The 25,161-nt window shown below is 38.6% G+C and overlaps 1 protein-coding gene across 1 annotated transcript in view; it reads left to right on the top strand.

Annotated features, from left to right (window-relative positions):
* Positions 1-21,370, top strand: part of CDHR5 (cadherin related family member 5) — a 35,755-nt gene extending 14,385 nt beyond the window's left edge. The window contains exons 3-15 of the mRNA XM_070957379.1: positions 255-305; positions 1,506-1,598; positions 2,409-2,507; positions 4,906-5,016; positions 5,388-5,558; positions 6,665-6,755; positions 8,382-8,479; positions 9,392-9,601; positions 11,253-11,369; positions 13,028-13,100; positions 14,604-15,416; positions 20,335-20,471; positions 20,882-21,370. Coding sequence (XP_070813480.1) covers positions 255-305; positions 1,506-1,598; positions 2,409-2,507; positions 4,906-5,016; positions 5,388-5,558; positions 6,665-6,755; positions 8,382-8,479; positions 9,392-9,601; positions 11,253-11,369; positions 13,028-13,100; positions 14,604-15,416; positions 20,335-20,471; positions 20,882-21,370 — 2,553 coding nt within the window. The remainder of the gene's footprint in view (positions 1-254; positions 306-1,505; positions 1,599-2,408; positions 2,508-4,905; positions 5,017-5,387; positions 5,559-6,664; positions 6,756-8,381; positions 8,480-9,391; positions 9,602-11,252; positions 11,370-13,027; positions 13,101-14,603; positions 15,417-20,334; positions 20,472-20,881) is intronic.
* The last annotated feature ends 3,791 nt before the right edge of the window (positions 21,371-25,161 follow it).

Genomic DNA, 25,161 nt, shown 5'->3' with positions numbered 1-25,161 from the left:
AATAGATTTTTGGAATACCAAGATGTGGCGCTCTTTAGAGTGCCAGGATGCTGGATATTAACAAGCATTTTCTCTCACTATGGCTATGCAGCTTTTATTTATTCTGAGCCCTGGTGAAATGGCTGTGTAGATGTAAAGAATAGTGATTCTATCACAAGGCCCAGGGAAACCAGCATTTGCAAGGAATTATATGTATAAAAAATAGTTGTGCTACAAAGGGTTGCTTTAAATTAAAATATTTATTTTTAATGCAGACTGTAACGTTACTTCAGCTGGAACTGATATGCTGGAAAGCAGATTTGCAAGTGAGTCACATTTCAAATTTCCCTTTGTATTATTAGTCCTGCCAAAGTATAATATATTGGAGGAAACGTCTTTACATGGTTGATAGTGGTCCTATCGATAGAACAACCTTCTTCATCTTTCTTCCTGGTAGGCTTTCATCTCCTCTAGTCCCTCAGCCAGGATGACTCACAGTTTCCAACAGCTAAACTGGCTGAGAATTGTGGGAGTTGAAGTCTAGCACATACAAAAGACAAATTGAAGATGATTTTGTATCAAGAGTTACATATACAGCACAACATATCTTACTGTGTCAAGAAGTCTATTATAAATTTATTTTTCTCTTCTGTGAAGTTCATCTATGCTTTGTATTATTGGCATTGGGATGGTAGAATTTTGTACAGCATTAATGCTGCCCACAAAGAAAAGATCCTCCTCCAGTTTTCTGAAGAATTAGAAATGGTTCAAGAGCCAGAGCTGATATAGATGGACTAAGAGTTGGACTCACTGGGATCAGCCCTGATTCCATCGAGTAACAGAAGTTTTCTGAGTTTCAAGCAGAGGTGTGTTTTTTTAGCCCTAAATGGACAGTGAAACAAAGCACCTCTTCTACCACTAAAGCATGATCCTTTTTAATAGAATTGCTTGTTTCTTAGTCCCCCTTTTGTTTTTAGAAAGGGGGGGATGGATTGTGAGGAAACATAATATGCAAGAAGTGTAGATAAATGAGAGTTTGGAGAAATAATGGGTGTTTGCTTTGTGAGTTCCTTTCCCTAACACCTCTCTGCTGGAGTCTTTGTCCAAAAAAATATATATATATATGTGAATATAGATGTTAAATCAGAATTCAGAGTGCAAAAAAAGGGGGGAAATAGAGTATATGATGATGAAATCATCATCTTCAAGCTTTTGAATGAAAAATGTATATTAGAATGTGAGGCTGTGCCTCTTTTGGGTCACAAAATACCTTTTTCAGAGACACATCTGGCCAAAGTAATTTTGACCCAATTTAGAAGGAATAGATCCCAAAAGAGAGTTTCTTCTGACTGTGAAAGCGAAGAACGCAAGTAACAGGGATTCAGTCAAGACCTTAGCAGGGGCAGAGGCAAACTTTTGAAGAAGCAAAGGGGGGAGGGGGATAGGCTAATCAGTCTGCTCTTGCTTTTCAGTGTTTTTGAGCTTGAAATCCACTGATAACCTTCTTCTACTTTATTTGCCCCTAGGTAAAAAGTATCATTGTTTTAATTTCAATTCAAAATGAAAATGATAATGAACCGGTGTTCAAGCAAACTAACATCACCGTTCACGTTCCTGAGGTAAACCATTGCATTCGTATGTCCCCTGAGGATGTAGTAATAAGGACATAATTATAGTTCCGATGAGCCAATGACATTGAGAGAATGATAATTTTGTACAAGCAATAAATACATGTATCTATGTATCTTTACTAATGTAAAGAAAGGTGCAAAATTACATTCACAAAATTACAGTCACCAAATATATAAAGCTTTTTTTTTCTGCCAAGAAAGATTATCGTATGTGCATTGCTACTAGGTGTTGCAGCATCACAGCAAATTAGAGCAATAATTTGGGGAAAAAACATTCAAGACACCATATACATTTATATCCCACATCTTCACCATCTAATTAGTTGTAACACAATTCAAATTTCTAGGCAGCTGTGATTCTTTCTAAGGATTTTATGCATCTCTTTATTTTAGTATGCCTACTTCCTTTTATTTAGCAGCATTTCCAAAAGAATAACATCACAACATTGTATGCTATTATTTGTAAAATATATATCTTTTGCTGATAAATTTTTGTCTCTGTAAAATATCAGGTTCCATCCCTTTAATATGTAATCCTCAAGTTATAATCATTCATTTAACAATGGTTCAAAATATTACAATGGCCTCAGCAAATGTGATTTATAGCTTTTTACCACCTAATCTTTTGCTCAGACCACTTCCTGGATATTTTGTTCTGAATTCATTGCTCTTTTTTATTTTTCTGGGCGGCATTTTTGGATTTGGAGCTCCTGGGTGTTTAGATAACATTGTGCATGTGTATGTGTATTTCTGTGGATCAATGAAATAAACCTCTAAAGATACATTTTCCCTTTTCAGGATACAAAAGTGAACACAACTGTCGTACCTCTGGCAAACGTAACTGCTTCTGATGCTGATCTTAATACAGTGTACTACAGCCTTGAAGGAAGTACATCAGTTAGTATATAGTTTAACTGAACTCTTGAGATGTAAAATATAAATTCAGTTAGATCAAAGGCTAAACTTCTTGACAAGCAGTCTTCCAAAACAGGACACAAATGGTTTCTCTCTTCTCTGAAGATTGCCTCTTTTTCTACTTAGACAGGAGAAGTGAGGGATCAGTACTGAAAAATTGTCTCATGCCAAATGGCTTAGTAATTCCATTACCAGATAGCACAGTACCACACGTATGTGTTTCTTTTCTTCACGAAGTGGACGTGAAAAGAAGCATTTTTCAAATGGAAACAGGCTTAATCTACAGAAAGGTCATGTTAGATAAATCATGGAATGTATCAATAAGAGCATTCAGCCATGAAATAAGATTTTGGGGGTTTTTTTGGAAGAGAGTAGGTTATTTTCCCCTGATAAATTAAGAAAAGTCCAACTTTAAATTGAATTTACATTGGGAGAGTTTCTCCCTCCAATATATTCCCTGCGCTGTATTATTTTGCTAATCAATATAATTAATACCTTTCAGCAGAAGAAATGTCCTAAAAAGATTTTAAAAATCCATCAATATATGGACAGTTATATTTATTCTGTAGAAGGGAAGAAAAACAGTATAGAATCTCTGTGATTCACTTTTAATGAGGTTGGAAATAAGACGACAAACATACAGTCAGGTCCAGAAATATTGGGACATCGACACAATTCTAACATCTTTGGCTCTATACACCACAACAATGGAGTTGGAATGAAACAAATACAATGTGCGTTAACTGCAGACTGTCAGCTTTAATTTGAGGGTATGTACATCCAACTCAGGTGAACGGTGTAGGACTTACAGCAGTTTGCATATGTGCCGCCCACTTGTTAAGGGACCAAAAGTAATGGGACAGAATAATAATCATAAATCAAACTTTCCCTTCTTAATACTTGGTTGCAAATCCTTTGCAGTCAATCACAGCCTGAAGTCTGGAACGCATAGACATCACCAGACAGTGGGTTTCATCCCTGGTGATGCTCTGCCAGGCCTCTACTGCAACTGTCTTCAGTTCCTGCTTGTTCTTGGGGCATTTTCCCTTCAGTTTTGTCTTCAGCAAGTGAAATGCATGCTCAATGGGATTCAGGTCAGGTGATTGACTTGGCCATTGCATAACATTCCACTTCTGTCCCTTCAAAAACTCTTTGGTTGCTTTTGCAGTATGCTTTGGGTCATTGTCCATCTGCACTGTGAAGTGCCGTCCAATGAGTTCTGCAGCATTTGGCTGAATGTGAGCAGATAATATTGGCCAAAACATTTCAGAATTCATCCTGCTGCTTTTGTCAGCAGTCACATCATCAATAAATACAAGAGAACCAGTTCCATTGGCAGCCATACATGCCCACGCCATGACACTACCACCACCATGCTTCACTGATGAGGTGATATGCTTAGGATCATGAGCAATTCCTTTCCTTCTCCATACTCTTCTCTTCCCATCACTCTGGTACAAGTTGATCTTGGTCTCATCTGTCCATAGGATCTTGTTCCAGAACTGTGAAGGCTTTGTTAGATGTTGTTTGGCAAACTATAATCTGGCCTTCCTGTTTTTGAAGCTCACCAATGGTTTACATCTTGTGGTGAACCCTCTGTATTCATTCTGGTGAAGTCTTCTCTTGATTGTTGACTTTGACACACATACACCTACCTCCTGGACAGTGTTCTTGATCTGGCCAACTGTTGTGAAGGGTGTTTTCTTCACCAGGGAAAGAATTCTTCGGTCATCCACCACACTTGTTTTCCATGGTCTCCCAGGTCTTTTGGTGTTGCTGAGCTCACCGGTGCATTCCTTCTTTTTGAGAATGTTTCAAACAGTTGTTTTGGCCATGCCTAATGTTCTTGCTATCTCTCTGATGGGTTTGTTTTGTTTCTTCAGCCTAATGATGGCTTGCTTCACTGATAGTGACAGCTCTTTGGATCTCATCTTGAGAGTTGACAGCAACAGATTCCAAATGCAAATAGCACACTTGAAATGAACTCTGGGCCTTTTATCTGCACATTGTAATTGGGGTAATGAGGGAATATCACACACCTGGCCATGGAACAGCTGAGAAGCCAATTGTCCCATTACTTTTGGTCCCTTAACAAGTGGGAGGCACATATACAAACTGCTGTAAGTCCTACACCGTTCACCTGAGTTGGATGTACATACCCTCAAATTAAAGCTGACAGTCTGCAGTTAACGCACATTGTGTTTGTTTCATTCCAACTCCATTGTGGTGGTGTATAGAGCCAAAGATGTTAGAATTGTGTCGATGTCCCAATATTTCTGGACCTGACTGTATATTTAGCTCAGAATTGTATGTGTCATGTATTATTTCCTGTAATACCTGGAATTAAACTTGGCATTCTCTCTTTCTTGTTAACTGATAGGAAGCAATGGACTATTTCAATATACAAGGAATTAACAACCCACAAATTTACTTGCGTAAAGCTCTGGATTATGAAGCAATTAATTTTATGAGATTTACTTTAAGGGCCATGGTGAGTTTTATTGTAAACAAAATATTTGCACGTTCTATCTTCTGCTTAATTTTAATTCTGAAGCTGAAACTGCTAATCATGATATCTGCCAGTTCTGAGACGTTTAGCTTAAGTGCTGAAACAGGAAACATTTCCACATTGAAAGATGGTTATTGCAGAATTGTGCATCCACACCATGGATCATATGAGGCTCCTCATCATTCAATGTTGGCTTTTACAGAATAGGGGATATAAACCATGCCATTTCTTGGATCATCATCTATCCAGACGGCTTTTGCAAATGCACTGAAGGGATTGATCTAATTCTTCAAGATACTTTTTAGCCGATGAACCTTCTCCAATTTGTTCTCCTTTATTTTTCTGTTGCGTAGGATGGAAGTGCTGATGAGGCAGGGACACACACAGCCACAGCCACAATATCCATATGGATTGTACAATCTGATCTCAAACCTCCCTGGTTTCAGCCATGTACTGCCATTGGAGGCCGCAAAGTGTGTATCAGTCTTGGCTACACCAGCAAAGTCAATCTTTCAGAAGAAGTGGTATGTTAACAAGATGCTTAGACTGGTTGCCTACCTAAAGTTGCCTTGTTTAATTTGGGTTTGTTTCTCCTTGGGCTTGTGTTGCTCTTTTCATTTAACCTCCGAGGATTCAAGTTATAACAATGCTGTGTCTTGGGCACAGGTACTCAGCCTGCTTGGTTGAACCCAGAGTCCAAAAAGGGCAACAGCCAGAAAGATATGTACCACCTTTAGTAAGAGAAGTATTTGATGTAGTTAAATTTTGTGAACACAGAATGTTTCCATGATTTACAATTCAACCATCTGAGTCCTGATTACTTCTGTTGTTGTTGTTCTCCTTCTTGCCAGATTAGTTCATCAGGAGACCAAGATGAATTTTTGCTTGGGTGCCCATAACTGCATTATGATTTGTTGTAGCATTCAAACCAGCAGGTTCAGGGCAGGGCACATATCTGATGATGTCCCTTTGACAAGTCAGAAAGCAAAGGTGAATGGACTGGAAGGTGGCAGAGAAAGTTGACATGAAAGAACAGAGGCTGAAGGTAGAATCCTCAAAGGCTATGTGTTCCTAAAGAGTCAAGAAATACAATCTCACTGTGAAATTATGAAATTGGGCTGTCTTATTTCATGAATCACTCTATGGGTTCCAATAGACCTGAGTATGAGACCAAATCTATAATGCATCATTAAATCCCTTCCCCACCTGGTCAGGCAAGGAGGGTATCCTGAAGCATTTTAACTGGTGGGGTTCCAGGAAGAGAGTCTTCTCTACTGTTGCCCCTGTCCTTTGTAACATTCTCCCTCCGAAGGCAAGGCAGGGCCCCAGTCTCCTGGCCTTTCAGAAATATGTGGGTCTGCTCTCTTACTTGGGGCTCACAGAGGAACACACAGCCATGGGGCTGGTTAGCATCCTAAAGATTCTCCCTCTGCCTTTTAATTAAATTTTAACATTGGCTTTAATCTTCTTTGCCTCCTCTATTCATTTTATATACAGTTTTGATGTTTTAATATTTTACTTGTATACTGTCTATGAAGAGAAGGGCAAGGACTAAATTTGATAAATAAATTTAAAAATGAACAAATTACTGGAATTGTGAAGAAATTATTTACTTTTATTGCCATTGCAGAGTGGGCCACTGACTTTGGAGCCAGGACCCCTCTACGCTATTGATGGGGATAAAAGTTTGAATGAGAAAGTAATATATGAAATTGCTGCTGGTGAGTAGATTAAAATCCCCCTTTTTAATCTAAATTTAAAAGTAATTTAAAAATCAGGTACTGATTTTCTAGACTTGTTACTTTCAAATATAATCCAAATTCAGGGACAATGAATAAATTATTTAATAATAGTGCCGTATTTCTACATATATTCTCCAGACAGCTAAGCTATATGGAGTTTCTCAAGTATAAAATAGGGAAAATTTGTGATCCAACTTCTTGGAGTCAGACTATCCTCATAAAAACTCTTAAATCCTTTCCTCTAAATGCCTCCAAATCAAGCTGTTGAACTTTATTAACCAAATGACTGAATCCCACAGTGTGATTTCAGGATATTTTTAGAAGGATTTGGACTTTAGAGGTTGAAAATAAACCCCATTCCCATCCTTATTCTTAATCAACTGCTCCTCTTCCCAAACACCCAAACTGACAAATCCATTTTGGCACCCAGTTTCAGCAGTACCTTCTCTGCAGATGGAGTGAGAGGGGGGCCAAGTGTGGTCCATGGTTTGCCATACCCTGTAATATACCACATATCACACATATAGTTTGCACAATCCATGGCGTATTTAACCTGGTTTGTTCTCACAACATGCTATTAATATCTCCTGTTTTTCAACTACAATGACTAGGGCCACACATATACTAAGACAAATCAAAAACATTACATTATAGCTGGGAGTGTGATGTTGGCAGTGAACCACATAGCTATGGATAGTTGTGTTTCATTTGGTTCAAGTATCTTCTACATTACATTTACTTCAATCTGTATTTGGAAGCAATTCAGCAAAAGACGTTGGAAATAATATTAATACATTGGATAATATCTCAAACCCAACAAAGCAACAAGTAAAGCAAGCATTTATTCAACTTCTAGATTTTAGGTACATCTAGGGGTTTTTTTTCTTCCATTTGCATTTATTACTGAACAAACACCAGCAGAATGATACCAATGTGGATTTTCCTAGGACTTAAACACACAAAGACATAAAATGGCAGGCAGAATCTGTGTAATTATTTTTAGGGTCCATATATATAATTGGTGCCAGTTTGATGTAGTGATAAAGGCACCAGGCTAGAATGTGGGAACTGGTGAGTTCAAGGTCCACCTTAAGCACAGGTCACCATAGGTCTGCATTTGGGGGAAAGTAACAGTAGACTTACTTGCCCCTAAATGGAGCCATTGATGTGATAGCATCTGAATCATCTCATTTTTAACAAGGCTGCCCCAATCATTTACAAAGAGAGAAATTAATGGTCCTGTTAAAAATATATCCTAGTAGAGTCACATATTTTTCCAAGCCAGGTTTCAGTAGAAGTAAGACAGGCTTTGAGAAAAAGAAATAAATGAAGGAATAAATAATTGGCCATTCTGTAATATTAGGTTCTTTGAGTACATCACAATAAAGATAAAACTAAAATACCTACCAAATAAAATATAAAACTAACATGAAAAACCAGGATTCTTTGCCTGTCTTGGAACTGCACTGGATTTAATGCTAACAAGCATGGGTATCTAATGTACAATCTCACAATCTTGTGCATGACACAGTTCAAGAAGCTTCATCCTACTCTTTTTGTACTAATCATGCATGCCAAATATTTTCTTTTTCCAATTGTGTTTAGGAAATGATAATAACACATTCAAAATAAACAGAGATTCTGGAAACATAACCATGACTCAGCCTGCAAACACCCTGAAGACATTCATGTTGTATATTGTGGTAAGTCTCCTGATAATGTTAGTATGTTGTTAATAAAATGTGACTCTTTAATATTTGTTTGCCAGGAGGACATACCGGTAATTAGGAAGGCCAGAATTCCCAATATGTTGCCACAGGTTTTGTTGGTTGAGAACAGAGACAGTTAAAATCCAACACATCTAGAGGGCACTTGATTGGGCAAGGCTAAGCTAGGTAGTGAGAAATAGATGTCATGCCTATTAACTATATCCAAGATAAATAAAATTTAGAACTTTCTGTTTCCTGAACATCTTGTCAGCTCTGAGTTCTTGCCATATCCTGCTATAACACACAATGAAACAAATCAATGATGATCTAATTAAGGCCAAAACCTACCCAGATATCTCTGATGGTTTTTATAATGGGCTAATTACCAATTAAATATTGTTGTTGTTGTTAATCATTGCACAGTCAGCCAGATGTTCAAACTGGGTCTGGCATTTTTGTCTATGTACAATATTGAGTCCTTACCAAGAACCTGGGATAAGCAGATTTGGATGGTGTTACAGATATCGTCATAGGATGGAAGCTGTTCCAAGTAAAGCCGCCTTCAAACAGCTTTATTATTATTATCTCTTTTATTCATTAAACATGAAACAGTCAACTGAGTTTATTATTATTATTATTATTATTATTATTATTATTATTATTATTATTATTATTATTATTGAGAGTTCTGATGATATGATGAGTGGGCTCCTCTGGTTCTTTGAATTGGGGGTTCCTAAGAACTTCCTCACAGTCCCTTCTGCTGTTCCTTCCCTTTTGGGAGGATCCTTTTGATATGCTACCTTCACCCATCTTTGTTCCAGAGAACCTCTTCATTTACCTCACATTAAAATTTTACATTTTAGCCCTTAAGAAGATCTGAGTTCTCACTCTCTCTTTCTCCAGGCTTCCCAAGAAAACAATGCATTCAGATACTCTCAGACCACGGTGAAAATTGATGTTGTACGGAAAAATGATAATCGACCCTACTTTGAGGAAGCCGTTTATCTGGGAAGAGTGTCTGAGGCCCAGCCTGCAAAGTCATTGATCATGAAAGCCAACACATCGTCAGAACCCCTGCAGATCTTTGCAGCAGATGATGACTTCTTGCCAGATGTTAGTCATTTCAGGATCTGTTGAATATCACAGGGAGCAAACGCTGTTAAGATAGCAGTTATGAAGTCAGTTTCTGTATGAGATTGATGTGAGAAACCTATATTGGGGTAGAGTGTTGTACCTATTTTCAGATCCCTTCCGATGCATTTTTGTTCTGGTACCTGTCAAACCTTCTTATCTCTACAGCAGTTTTCTGCTGCCTTTTGAATTTGTCACTTACAAAGAGGAAAAAGATAGGAAGGACATCCTGGTCAGAAATGTGGGCACAGGAAAAAAAATGGCAGCAGTGGTCAGCCTCACTATTTTCTCACTGTTTTTGCTTTATGATGGGTGAGAGCAGGGGTGAAATCCAGTGGGTTATGACAGGTTCTGGAGAACCGGTAGGGGACATTTTGAGCAGTTCAGAGAACTGGCAAATACCACCTCTGGCTGGCCTCAGAGTAGGGTGGGAATGGGGATTTTGCAGTATCCTTCCCCTGGAGTGGGGAGGGAATGGAGATTTTGCAGTATCTTCCCCTGTTATACACACCAAGCCATGCCCACCAAGCCAAGCCTACAGAACCGGTAGTAAAAAAATTTGGATTTCACCACTGGGTGAGAGAAAAAATGAACCTTGCTAACTGAACCAGGGGAACACATATGTTGTTCCACCAAAATGTACTTCAAGATGAGAGAGTTGGTGAAAAAGCACTAAGGCCCTTTCAAGAGAGATGGAAGAATTTCAGGAGCCAAAGGGTAGAACAAAGCAGACATTCCTACAATGCAAAATATATCCCCTGGAGCAGGAGCTGAGCTAATCATGAGTTAATCATCTCAGCTTCTCAAGCAAATTACACTACACTGATAGGGTCCCAGGAGCAAGTATTACTAATCATAGTTCCACTGGAACAGCCAGGGGTGGGCTCTATTTACCTTTACTACTGGTTTGCAGTGGGGCAGCGCGTAAGCGCAGAAGCATTTTGATGACGTTGGGGTCGGTGGGCGGAGCCTCCCGCTGGTTTTACTACCGGTTCTAAAGAACCGGTGCGAACCGGGGGCAACCCACCACTGGGAACAGTCTTTTGTGAAAGGGGTAACATGATAGCAGTGTTCCAATATCTCAGGAGCTGCCACAAAGAAGAGGCAGTCAAGCTATTCTCCAAAGCACCCGAAGGCAGGACAAGAAGCAATGGTGGAAACTAATCAAGGAGAGAAGCAACCTAGAACTTAGGAGAAATTTTCTGACAGTTAGAACAATGAATTAGTGAAACGTCTTGCCTCCAGAAGTTGTAAATGCTCCAACACTGGAAGTTTTAAAGAAGAGATTGGACAACCATTTCTCTGAAATGGTGTAAGGTTTCTTGCCTGAGCAACCTTAGAAAACCTCCAAGGTCCTTTACAATTCTGTTGCCCTGTTATTCAGTTGTCAGATAATCAAAAAGGTGGCAATTATCTAATCAAGCTGGTGAATGCTGCCTGGGGGATTATGGGAACCAAACTTCTTTACTACTGGGGAAACCAGGTTGCAGGAAAGTCAGAAAACTAATCCAGATCATATATAGGATATTACTTAGGATGCTCACTACATAATCAATTCTTTTAAACAGAATTTACTTAGTGAAGCCATTTGTTTGATTAAGTCCTGATGTAGATTTTTGTTCACCGCTTTTAGAAAATCAATCCTGATATCAAATACAGAATACAAAACAGTTCAGATTTCAGAGTTACTGCAGAAGGATTTATCCAAACCACTAAGATTCTGAATGTATCATCTCATATTAACCTTTGGGTAAGTAATTTTTCCTAAAATTATTGTACATTTCTGTTTAGTTTGAAGCTTCCACATGACACTGTTGTCTTGAGTTGCTGTCTTTACTGTCTCTCTCATTATCATCTGTCATTTCAAAATAATTGATTTAAAATAGAGGAAAGACTATAACTTGACAGAGGAAAATAATTTGACAGCCGTTAACACAATGCACTAAATCAAAGCCAAACAAGCTACTTTAAAGTGTAGTGCAATTTATACACTAGGTAGTTTTATTTATTTTTCAACAATCTAATGATCTAACATTGATCAATGTAGATTTTCAGAGTGAAATTAAACTTTGACCACATTATGGGTAAATAATATGATTCTATTGTATGCAGATGTGTGCAAATATTTGAAATAACAAAGACTCTGCAGGAAACATTAATGTCTGTCATTATTCTATCATTGAGTTTTTTACTCCAATGTTAATCATTAGCTGTTAAAAGGTTTTTCAAAAATCCCTATATTATTGATTAAAAAACACACATGGTACAATTCTAAAGAGTTCAGTAAGGATTTAAATGCTGTTAAGTAGTCAATTAAAACAAAACAGAGCACAAAAAGACTTTTATCAGATGTATTTCTAAGAACAATGAAACTATACTGGCAAAAACTGCAGTGAAGATTTCTATTTCTCATTTCATTTTGCAGAATACAATCAAGTTTTATTTTAGTTGCCTTGGCTTTATACCGCGTTTCCCCCAAAATAAGACCCTGTCTTATATTTTTTTGAACCCCGAAATAAGTGCTTGGCCTTATTTTGGGGGATGTCTTATTATTTTGGGGCACATGGAGCAAGACGGGGCTCCTCTTGCTGTCTTACCTGATTTCCAGCTCTGTCTCCCTAACCCTAAACAAAGGAAATGGCGGGGACCGGCTGGGCATGCGGTTAAATATTTTCGGGGAGGGCTTATTTTTGGGGAGGGCTTATTTTCCAGGGGGGTGCTTATTTTAGCGCATGCACTCAAAAACCCAATTGGGCTTATTATCAGGGGATGTCTTATTTTAGGGGAAACAGGATAGTAAATAGGAAGGAAATTTGAATCATCTCTAATTCAATTTGACAATTCAGAAATCTATTTGATTTGATCTGACACTTCAGTCATGTCAATTTAGTTTTCTGAACTAATTTGAAAGGAGAAGCACTGGTTTGTGTTCAGACTGAGGCTCCAAATTAAAGCTTTGCATTGCTCTAATAAATAGAGCCATTACCGAGTTCAAAGAATATTGTAAAAAATATGTCATTGTAAAAAAAAACCCCAGAACTATTTTTTCAACCTTTTGTTGAACCACCTTTGGTTTTAAATATTTACCGTATCTTCTCCAGAGATTGAATCGTGAAATGAACATTATGGTACTCCCACTGCATGCAGTAGAATCACATCACTGTGTAGGTTGTGCAAAACAGAGATAAACAAGAGAAGCATTGGTCTCCATATTCATAAACATGATTTCAGCAAGTCTCCTTTGTAATGCCCAGGTCTTGCATATAAATGGGGTGGGGAAGGGGGCAGTATTACCACCATCTCTGCCAGATGTAACTAGATCCAAATGAATATGTTGCCTTTTTTAATGGACTGATAAAATTGGCACATGTGTGTGCAAGGCTAACACCTCCTTTCCTGTTTGCACAGGCCATTGCTACCGACATCAGTACTCTGGAAGAAGCAAGCACCCTGATCTCAATAGATGTCACACCTTTGGCAAGTATGTTGGGAATGCTCTCTTTATGCAGATAAAATTTAGAGATGTGGGAACCACAGAGATTGCTGAAGCACATTAAACAAAAAGTCCACCCCTCTAACTTCAGCACAACCATGTGCTATGTCTTCAAGATATTTTCTCTCTCATATCCTAACTACACTTGAGGCAGCTGGTAGTTACATATAGCTATTCCCATTTCAAAGCGATATTTTCTCCCTGTTCCTAATATAATTTTTGCCATGGATGAGATCTACTAAGCTTCATTGAAACAATAATTGGAAACTAATCAAAGTGAGAAGCAACCTGGAATTAAGGAGAAACTTCCTAACAGTGAGGATGATTACAGTAACCAGTGGAACAGCTTGCCTTCAGAAATCATGGGCGCTCCATCACTGGAGGTTTTTAAGAAGAGACTAGACAGTCACTTATCTGAAATATTATAGGTTCTCCTGCTTCAGCACTGGACTAGAAGACCTCCAAGTTCTATTCTAATCTATATCAATGCTTGGAGAGGCTCCGTTTCTATACTTTGAAGCATTATCACCAGCCCCCCCTCCCACCCGCAGGGGTGAAATCCATCAGGTTCTGACAGGTTCTGGAGAACCAGTAGCGGAAATTTTGAGTAGTTTGGAGAACCGGCAAATGCCACCTCTGGCTGGCCCCAGTGAGGTGACCACACCTACCAAGCCATGCCAACAGAACTGGTAGTAAAAAAATTTGGATTTCACCACTGCCCCCCACCATCCCTGTACATAAAGCATTTCCAAGGGTTAAGAGAAATTCTCTTTTCTATAGGAACAGGCCAGGCATGATTATTTCTCTTATTTTGTCGCTGTTGTTTGTTTGTTTATTTATTAATTAATAAATACAAAAGAAAATAGTAGGAAAGATAGGAGAGGAAAAAAGGAAGGGAAAGTGTAAGAAAAGAGGGGGGGGAGAAAAGGCATTTACTTCTGACTCCCTTTGATGCAGTAGAATAATAACATCAAACCTTGACTTTTTACTTTTACAAAATATTATAAACTAGCCAGTTCTATAACAACAAATCTATTTAATTGGTAAAACCCAAAATCAAAATTTCAATTTTTCCCACCTTGAGCACAAAGTCCAGAAGAAGGCATAATTATTTCTCAAAGATAATCTAATACAGAAATGTGGTGGGGGAATTAAAGAGAGACTGGCTTCTAATTTTACTCAATTCATTGGTGGTTTGTTCACCAATTGTTCCACCAATTCATTGGTGGAAAGCAATCCAGCCCTTACACTAAATCGACTCCCTCTTTTGTCTTGGATTGATGTTGTACAACCTGGGATAAAGATTCTGCTGACACAATTCAGTTTATGTAGGGCCTGTGTAGCGTCTTCCATTGTAAAACTCTTTCAGTGTTATTATTTCTGCATAATGATTACCATGAGTAGGTCTTGGTCCCTTGAAAGCATGAACGATTTGACTGTTAGATATAGAAGCATCAGATTAAACAGTCCCTTTGCCTATTGCATTTACAGCTCCAACTCCAGCTGTTCCACCTGTAACTACCACTGCCTTCACTGAAACCTCTCCTACCAGCCCAGGGAAAGGGAACACTAGTCAAAAGCCATCCACTTTGCCACCTGGAATAAGTAGTCCTAAACCTTCTGGATCCACAACGTCCATGTCACCTCTTTCAAGTACAACTGGGAAGGATAACCTTACAGAGATTACAAGAAATCCTGGGACTGTTTCTGTATCTGGTTCAGTCATTTCACCTTTTGTAACTACACTAAAACCTCCTGTCATCCCAGGTAATTCTACACAGTTTCTGACCACTAGTACTCTTGTAACAGAGAGAAGCCAATGGACAGAGGAATCCATCAAGAACTCAAGCCCCACCACCACTCAAGCACCTTCTCAGTCTGGAGCTCCCAAGCCTACCCCACCAAGTAATTTTATAACAAGTGGTGGGACTGTTCAGTCATCAACTTCTTCCAAAATTGTAACCACGAAGACTCCCACTACAAGCTCAGTACCAGATGGTGATAGACAGTCTACTACTCCTTTACTTGGAACCATTAAACCTTCCACAACAGGCATTTCTACGACAAAAAGTAACTATGTTTCTTCTACTTCATTATCTTCCACAAGTGCAACAAGCACACTTTCTGTAGCAAATACTTCTGCAACAAGCCGTACATCTAAGTCTAGTATATCAACTTCTAGTACTTCAACTTCAACTTCTATGTTTTCTACAAAGCCCATTAGCAAAGATATAAAACCTCCATCAGTAAATGAACCGCATAACCCTGGCAATTCTACAATGCCTTCCACACTTAATCAAGAAGGTAGAGTCTATGTTATTAAGTTTGCATTGTGGGGTGATGGTAAATCATGCATAAAGGAATAAGAATATCCTTCACCTTCTCCTCCATAAATTGTGGTTACTGTCATATGATGTTGAATGCCAACCTAACAGTTTGAAAACATGCAAATGCAATTAGATAAATAGGTACCACTTCGGTGAGAAGGTAGCAGCATTCTGTGCGGTGTGCTTCAGCATATAGCTATGCTGGCCGCGTGACCATGAAAATGTCTTTGGACAATGCTGACTTCCTCAGCTAACAAATGGAGATGACCACTGCCCCCTAGAGTCCAACACAATTGGACAGGGGAAAACACTACCTTATTAAATGTTGAATGAAGCCAATTTCATTGAGTTGTTTGGTGAAGGGGGTTCACCATTTGTTAAAAGCAAAAGTTTCCTCTTTTTTTTAAGCTGTAGCTGTGCTGCAAGAAGAGAGAAACAGTGCGGAAACTGAGGAGGATTTAGGCTTGCTCCCATCATAATATATAATAATTGTTCTCAATAGATAGAAGAGGGATGGATACGGGGAGAGAGAGGGAGGGAAGGAGGGAGGGAGGGAAAGAGATGATTCTTTAGTGGTGAGAGTTTATGCTTTCTCGGGAAATATGATTTCAGCTTAGAAAGTATTACTCTTAAGAAAGATCATGGTTTTTTTGCCATACATCCTTCTATATGACTATGCTTTATTTTAGATAAAATACATGTTTAATGTAAATTCCTATATGAAAGGCTTGGTTGTGGAGAGATTTAAAAGCTCCCTGCCTTCCTAAGAAACTGAAAAATGTTCAGACTTGCAAACCACAATTTACTATCAGATCAGATCACTCTCCTAATCAATGATGAATCGCAATGATGAAAGCTTAACAGATTGGATGGTTGGCCATACAATACAAGGTAATTCCAGCATTACCAGTTGCCGGATTTCCAAATCAGACTAGATCTTGGTAATCCGGTATAGCAATTTTATATATAGAGATTCTGAATCAAGAAAGTTCACGGCGTTCAGTGGAATATGTGGCTAATCATTATTACAGGTGTGCATGCTTTGAAAATTATTCAGAAGAAATGCTTGAAAACTTGTAGGAATGTTATTGAAATGCTTCTTTAATACAATTCTTTCTGAAAGGAAATGCAGCTGTTTTAGTGGCTGTTATGCCATCTTTTGTAGCCACATCACAGGTAGTGCTTCTTGGTCTGGTCACTGGTTCTGCTGTAATAGGAATAAGCCAATAAACAGTGGAACCATTTATAACAGCAGATGAAGAAAAATGCAGCTGCTTCAGTTGGCTGCATCAAAGATGCAGTTGCTTTAGTGCAAGGGTGTCAAATTCGCAGCATCACAGCAGCGTCACGTTACATATCGCAACTTTTTCCCCCTTCACTAAACCAGGCATGGGCGTGGCCATCTCATGACACATCAGGCCCACAAGCCGCGAGTTTGACAGCCCTGCTTTAGTGAGTCTGCTTCTAAGACTCTCCCTCAAAAGTTGAAAATGCTTTAAAGAAGAACTACACTAACAATTTCTAAAACATTTCTTCTCAATCATTTTGACATCTGTATAGTCCTAATCAGTCCTTCCTGAAACGCCATCCTTTTTAATGAAGTTTATTTCTATTACACAGGGTAAGGATGACTATATCCTTATAGCAGTGGTGGGATTCAAGTAATTAAACAACCGCTTCTCTGCCCAAATGATTTCTTCCAACAACCAATTTGCCAAACTGCTCAGAAAGTTAACAACCGGTTCTCCCGAAGTGGTGCGAACTGACTGAATCCCACCACTGAATCAGATAGGCTGAATCCCAGGCTATCTTTCCATAAAACTTATAGATAATCTATAAAAGCTAGGGCTTTATATACATTAAAAGACCTAGCTTTTAATATATAAATATCTACACACGAATACATTCATACAAGTTTATACAAGATTGCAACCGAGCAATGTTAGCATGCTTTCAAATTTACAGAAAGCTAGCATTAGGGAAATTTTAAATGTGAAAAAGGCACAAATTACTATGAGTGTTAAAACATTAAAATGGTTCTTGAGTAACATAAATGAACTGGTTCATTCATGCAAAACCTTCATATCTTTTAAGATGTTGTAATTATACACAGGTAGGTACTTTTCTATTATACAGCATGGTGTTAAAAATATAGGAAAAACTAGGATATTGTCTTAGTGATGCAAGTAGTACAGTGGACAGAATTTTTAATGATTGGCACTCTAACAGAACCAAAGTCATGGTGATTATATATAATCTTCAGCTACATCATTTAGGATAACAAGGATTGCAAAGCGAAAAGGAGGCGAGGGGCCTGTCAACCAAACCAGTGGCATGATGGGGCTAAGAAATAGCACATGGTGTATCACCAAGGGGAGAGAGGCAGATGGCAAGAGAGGAGATTAGTGACAGCCAAAACAGGCCACAAACCATATTAGTCTGCTGAAAAAATACAATCCACCCAGCTCTTCCTATATTCTTATGGCAATGTTCCTTAGCTGATTTACTAACAGATTTCAGCTACTGTACAATACAGATAGTCCTTGACTCATTTAGTGATCATTGGAAGTTACAACGATACTGAAAGAAATGACTTATGACTGTTTTTCAAACTTATGACCATTGCAGCATCTCCACGGTCACATGATCAAAATTCAGACGCTTGGCAATGGACTCATATTTATGATGGTTGCAGTGTCCTGGGGTCATGGGATCACCTTTTGCAACCTTCTGACAAGCAAAATTCATGGGGAAGCCAGATTCACTTAACAACCATGTTATTAAGTTAACAACTGCAGTGATTCACTTAATAACTATGGCAAGAAAGGTCATCAAATGGGGTAAAACTCATTTAACAACTGTCTCATTTAGCATTTGGGCTCAGTTGTGGTTGTAAATCAAGGATGGACCTATACTTTGGAAAGCAAGTCAATGTAATAATTAATACAATATATCACATTTTTAATCCAATTGAGCTGTTATTTGTTGCTAATACTTCTGCAGCAGAGAATCGTTTTATGATATGATAGTAAAGATGTTATTTCTGGAATGAATATGACTCTATGAACTAATTATTTCAGCTCATGTTAATGATAAACTCTTAGGAGTAATTGAAACTTGCACTTATTTCAGAGTTCACTTTGCAAGGTATTATAGTCATATTGTTATTAATACCATAAAACTTTCAGGAAAATTGCTTTGTAATTATAGTGTAGAGATGTGAACTGTGATATCGGAAAGTACAAATCTCTCTTGAAAACAGCACTGACCTTTGCTTCCAGCAAGATGAAAACTCGGAGCGCAGCCATTTAGTGACGCATTCAGCATTCAGGGTCTTAATTCAGCCTCCCAAAAAAGCGGTCTTAAGATCTGTTAGTATTTTAGCTTCCAAAATAGCTTGACAGTGTAACTATTGGCTGTGCTAATAGGGAATTATAATGGTTGTGGAAAGCTACCTTAATGCGAAGGCTTTTAGGTAGGGGTGAAATCCAGCAGGAACTGACAGGTTCTGGAGAATTGGTAGCGGAAATTTTGAGCAGTTCGGAGAACCGGCAGCGGAACTTTTGAATAGTTTGGAGAACTGGCAAATACCACCTCTGGCTGGCCCCAGAGTGGGGTGGGAATGGAGATTTTGCAATATCCTTTCCCCCAGGAGTGAGGAGGGAAATGGGGATTTTGCAGTATCTTTCCACTGCCACGCCCACCAAGCCATGCCCACCAAGCCACATCACACTCACCAAGCCACACCCAAGAACCGGTAGTAAAAATATTTGGATTTCACCACTACTTTTAGGTTTATAATACGGACAAAATGACCACAGAAGCCAAAAGTAAATCTTCATGTGTTCATTTTCTGTAACGTCTTTAACAGTAACCTGACAGAAAAATTAAGTATACATATTTTTTCCATATAGTTTTATCTCCCTGCCAGGAAAAATGTTACTCAGTTTATTCTTTTAATTTGTCATGCTGAAATTTAAGGGGCACAGGAAATTCTATCAAATCAAATCATGGCTCCATTGAGATTCATCTTTGACTGATTACAGGTAGTCCTCGAATTACAACCACAATTGAGCCCAAAGTTTTTGTTACTAAGTGAAACATTTGTTCAGTGAATTTTTTCTCATTTTACAACCTTTTGTGCTACAGTTGTTAAGTGAATCACTGGAGTTGTGAAGCTAGTAGCATGGTTATTAAGTGAATCTGGCTTCCCTATTGACTTTGCCCGTAAGAAGGTCATAAAAGGTGATCACATGACTCTGGGCCACTGCAACCATCATAAATATGAGTCAGTTGCCAAGCATCCGAATTTTGATCACTTAACTATTGGGATACTGCAATGGTTGCAACAGTGAAAAACAATTGTAAGTCACTTTTTTCAGTGCTCTTGTAACTTGGAATGGTGATTAAATGAACTGTTGTAAGTCAACGACAACCTGTATGTGGCATCAAATTGGTGTCGACCATATAGATTTTCTTCATGATGTTCTGTCTCTAATCTAGTCCTTTGGATCTTCCAATGGTGCAGCCAGTGGACCAGTGTAACTGAGTCCATTTACATTACTGTTGATCATTCTTTTCACTTTCCTTCCACCTTTCCACCTATAATTTTCCCCAGAGGACTCAGCCTTCACATTATGTGTCTGAGGTAGATTAATTTGAGCTGGTCACTTCTGCCTTGAGTGAGAACTCTGGGTTGCTTTGTTTGATGATCCATTAGTTTGTTTTCTTGGTTCTCCATGGCATTCTCAAGAAGCATCTGCCATATCAACACTTAAAAGGGTCAATACTTTCCACCCTGCTTCTTCAAAGTCAAAGGATTCCTTTTTAGCTGTTGTGAAATAACCGTGTGAGCTGCTTGGGGATATAAGGAGATCTGTTTGTTTTTCTGACAGGACCCTTTAAAGTCAACAACATGGCTGCTCTGGGAGGCACCCTGGGAACCTTATTGGCGATTGCACTAACCTTGCTTGCATTGATCTCCTACAAGTATTACAAATTAAAAAAAGAACTTGAAAAAGAGAATTCACAAGTAAGTTGGTCTTCTTCCTCTATTTCAGGAAGTGAATATTTTTAAATTAAAAAAAAAACCACAATGCTGTGGAATTTATAAGAACGTTTAGGTTGTTTCCAACTTGCAATTATGGCAAATGAACATTGCCAATGAAGAAATTAGCTGGGAACTGCAGATAGTATGAATCCAATGTATCATGAAAGGGAAAGGGACACTGGCAATTCCCTTACCTCAGAAATAACCCAGCTATATAACTACGAAGGGAACAGATCTAATAAAGTAATTTCTAAGGCGATTAGTTGTCTTATCTGATCATCAGTTTCCCTTTACCTTTGCAGTATTGTAATTTTGTTGTATGGGTATACTATGTATACACGTACAATGACAATAAAGTTATTATTGTACAGACATTTGTCTTTCTTTTGCAGTTTACGAAAAGCTTTTCTAATGCCAACTTCCAGGATGACGAGAACTCAGATGGAAATGATGATGAATCACCCACAAGCCTTATGTCCAAGAGTTATGCAAGGAAGGAACCAGAAAAAAAGAAAACACAGCCAGCTCATAAAACAATCCAGGAAGAAATTGATATACACAGTGAAAAGGAAGTGAGATCCATCCTGACAAAAGACAGGAAAACAGAAGACGATGGCTATAAGTCAGTGTGGTTTAAAGAAGACGTTACAGAAGTTAAGAGTGATGATGTGATGATTGACGAGGACAGTGACCTAGAACAGAACAGGCTTGGGAGTGACAATGTCAGTGGTGCTGAGAAGGATGACGACCACGATGATACCAATAGTGGCAGAGGGGACAGCGATGTAAATATGAGAGTAAGAAGAGGGCAGGTCTTTGATACTAGTCCTTCTACCAGCCGATCTCTTGATGAAGCAGAAGAACAAGACGATACTTTGTAAAAAGAAAGTGGCTTTTCAAAGACATTGTAAGAAGATCGGATTTGGAGAAGGATTTGCCAGGGAAGTAGGGTTCTATGCCCATTTGCTTAACAGAAGGATTATTGCAGGATCCAATCTGGAACTGTCACTGGGACCAGAGGTTTGGACTGGTCTGAGGAAGGGCTCCAGCATGAGTCCAAAAGTTCACAAGACTGAACCTCTGGTCCCAGTGACTGACCCAGTTTGGATCCTGCAACATCATCCTGGAACACATGCATTTGCCTTTATTCAAAGCATTATTGTAAAGCAAAAGAAACGTAGTATTAGTTATGAGTTGGTACCTTTTTTGGGGGGGGCAGATGTTTATTTGCATTAGAACAGCCACTGGGGCACACAGAGTCTCCCAGACTGGGCTCTCATCTTCAGTCAGCACCAGGAAGCATGGCCAATGGGATCCAGTCTGAGAAAAATAAAGGATTTGTAAGTTTATGATTATAAGTGTGTTCATCTGGGGGGCAAAAACTGTCTAGGATTAAGATTTATTTTTGAACAGACAGAATTGCTGTAGAGTTGCTATTTAAATTAATGCTATTCTTTTTTCTTTTTGAATTCATGCATAATTTGTGTTGCTGTTGAACAATTGCCTGTGAAAAAGTTATACAAAACCTTCCCAACTTTACAAAAAGCCAAAGCCAGATCCTATTAACATCAACAGTTACACTAAATTGTTCTCAATTTCGACATTAAAAAAGCATAGTGAGAAAAAATAGCATGTTACCACTTCATTAGGCACATTTTAGGATAATACCTTTTCAAGGGTGACATGATGATATGCTGTGATACACCTATATGTATTAAACCAACAATGTTATTCATTTATTTATTTAGTACATGGCCACCAATAATAGTTAAATAATGTAAGTAAGAAATATAACAACAATTGGACTTCCAGTTGACATTGCAGCACTATTGGACACAAAAAGCGGGACTCCGTGAATTCAGGCAGAATCCCTTCGTTGGAGCGTCCCATAAGGGGCTAAAGCCACCCTGTAGGGATGACAAAGAGCAGATGGGTGCCCTGCAGGTTGTGGAGAGCAGTGGCTCTCCTGCTTGATCCAGGGCTAATTCCCTCTCATCCAACGACAAAGATGAGAGGCAGCCATTATAGCTGCCATGAAGCTGGGGCAGCTGAAGAAATAAAGACTGTGCTGGAGCGGTGCGTGAACAGTGACTGGAATTGGGTGAGATGACTTTTTTTTTTCTATTTGAAACCTACCCTAAAGAAAATAAACTCTACAAAAGGGACTCTTTGAAGAGTTTGTTTAAGTGGCAAACAATTACAGAGAGAAAAATCATAGACTCGAAAGAAAAGAAAAGGGTATTAAGAAGAGAGCACAAAACCTTTAAAAACACAGAAAGATTGGATCTTTAATTTTTATTGGCAATAAGAAAATGTTGGAATTACTTGTCAGAATTTTGAATATTTGTTTGAATAAATACAAACGGAACTTATTAGAATCTATGCAATGTTGAAGTTAAGCTGAAGGCACCATCTACTGGTGAATGGAATACATTATATCCTTACAACCTTGAGAAAAATACTGGTAAGACAGAGAAGAAAGTGGAAATGACACCTGGAGGGCTGCTGTGCTATCTATTGCTTTAAACTCATCTATTCCATGACTACTGGATTGTCAGAACCTTTTTTTTACCTTTTAAAGCATTTTTTTTACTACTGGTTCACCCGAACCTGTAGTATTTATCACTACTAGTTTGCCCAAACTGGAGCAAACCAGTAGCATTTCACCCGATTAAAGCACCTTATAAGATTTAAATATCTATAAAAGATTTTAGATGCTGCTTATGGCATACAGTTCCTCTACTACTTGATGATGTCTTCTAATGAAACATAAACATCAGTCTAATTCTTGAAGTCTCATTCATTCATTCATTCATTCATTCATTCATACATACATACATACCAGTGGTGGGTTCCTCCCGGTTCGGCCTGGTTCCGCTGAGCCGGTAGCGGTGATGATATGACGATATGACCCTCCACTCCCAGTCTCTGATTTGGGTTACATGGCAACAGAGAGAAAAATCCATTGACTCTGTTGTCAAACTCAGCAGAAGCACAGAAGTTTAAAGCAGTTTGAACTGGTAGTGCCCCTTATTATGAATGTCTTGAAATCTTCATCCCAACCCGGTTTTGGCACACATGGGTGAGATAAATGGGAATAGCAGATGTTGCTTTTTTGACAGATGCTATACAGGTAGTTCTCGAATTAGGACTACAATTGAGCCCAAAATTTCTGTTGTTAAGTGAGATATTTGTTAAGTGAGTTTTAACATACACAGATTGCAAAAAACAGTACTATCCAGAAATATCATTAAGGCAGATAAAAGCTAAAGATTATGATTGTTCATTTCCATGGTACAATTAAGATATACTGTAGGCAGGAATCAAACAAATAGATCTTGATAGATCCGCACAGGCAGTGAGGAGAGAATTGCTGTCATTATTTGAAGAGATTGTAGCTGCATGAACAAAAAAACCATCTCACAATCAGATGAAATTTTGGTTTGCATATTATAGAAGTTGCTGCTTGTCCAATTTTACATTTAGGTGTGAACATGCTGGTATTTCCATTTTCTGGAGGTACTATTAATCATGATTTTCTGGAGTTGCTATAAACTGTGACATTGTTATAAAATATTTCAATGCACCATATAATTCTCAAGCTGTGTAATGCATTGGGTCCCCCCCCCATGTAACTGTTGGGTTCCTTGTGGAGCATTTAGTGATTGCAAAAGAGTTCAAGTTTGAAACTTTGAATGCTTTACTTGCTCTCTTGTTAGTAACTTTCTATTATTCATTCCAAAGTGCACTGGACTGTCAGTAAATGTCATGTAAGAGAACGCAATTCCTGAAGATATTCTTTTCTTAGGAACAGACTGTCGCTCTCATTTACCTTAACCAATGTCAATCAATCACCTGTTCCTAAGCAAAGGCAGAAAGCACACTAATTGAAAATTGATGAAGCTTGAAATATTACAGCGCAACAGAGAATATACGTTTCTAGTGGGGTCATAAACACAACGGAACAGGTAGTTATGACAATAGTTCCAATGTTATTGCCTCTGTGAAAACATCAAGAGGTGCACATATTGGATCAAGAATAGCCATTTTAGCACTGTACACTGCCAACAGACCTTAGATGTCAGCAGTATAAGAGTAATAAATACATATAATACTAAATTATTCTTAGTGAGTTTACTTGATAGTTGACAATCATTTGGAATCTCTTGCTAAGGCAACGTTGGTAGTTAACGAATGTACTGTTGCTCCCATCCTGGGGAACTTATATGAAAATACATTACTGTTTTGAATGCTGTCATAGTCTATAACTTTCAGTGAAGAGGATTTAATTCTGCCATAGACTGATTTGAGCTGGGAGTGGTGTGGTGGCCTAGAGATAGTGCTCTTGTCTCGCCTCACAGTTAGGAGGCTGTGAGTTTGATCCTAGGTATTTCTCTCTCTGTCTCGGCACACTGAGCATATATCTGCTGAACAAACCTCCGCACTGGCGACAGGAATGGCATCCAACCATTAAAACACTCTGCTAGCTCCATTCAGTTGCCCAAACTCCACCCCTCAAGGGATTATGGGGTCATTAAATGAAGATATGATCATGATAATTGATTTGAGCTGGTAATAACTGTCTCTCTCTCTCTCTCCCTCCCTCCCTCCCTCCCTCCCTCCCTCCCTCTCTCTCTCTCTCTCTCTCTCTCTCTCTCTCACACACACACAC

Source organism: Pituophis catenifer, unplaced genomic scaffold (genome assembly GCF_029215685.1).
Source record: "Pituophis catenifer annectens isolate HBS135680 unplaced genomic scaffold, rPitCat1.0.hap2 SCAF_1, whole genome shotgun sequence".
In the NCBI taxonomy this organism is placed as follows: Eukaryota; Metazoa; Chordata; class Lepidosauria; order Squamata; family Colubridae; genus Pituophis; species Pituophis catenifer.
Note: the sequence above shows the minus strand (reverse complement) of the source record. Positions and strands in the feature narration are given on the sequence as shown.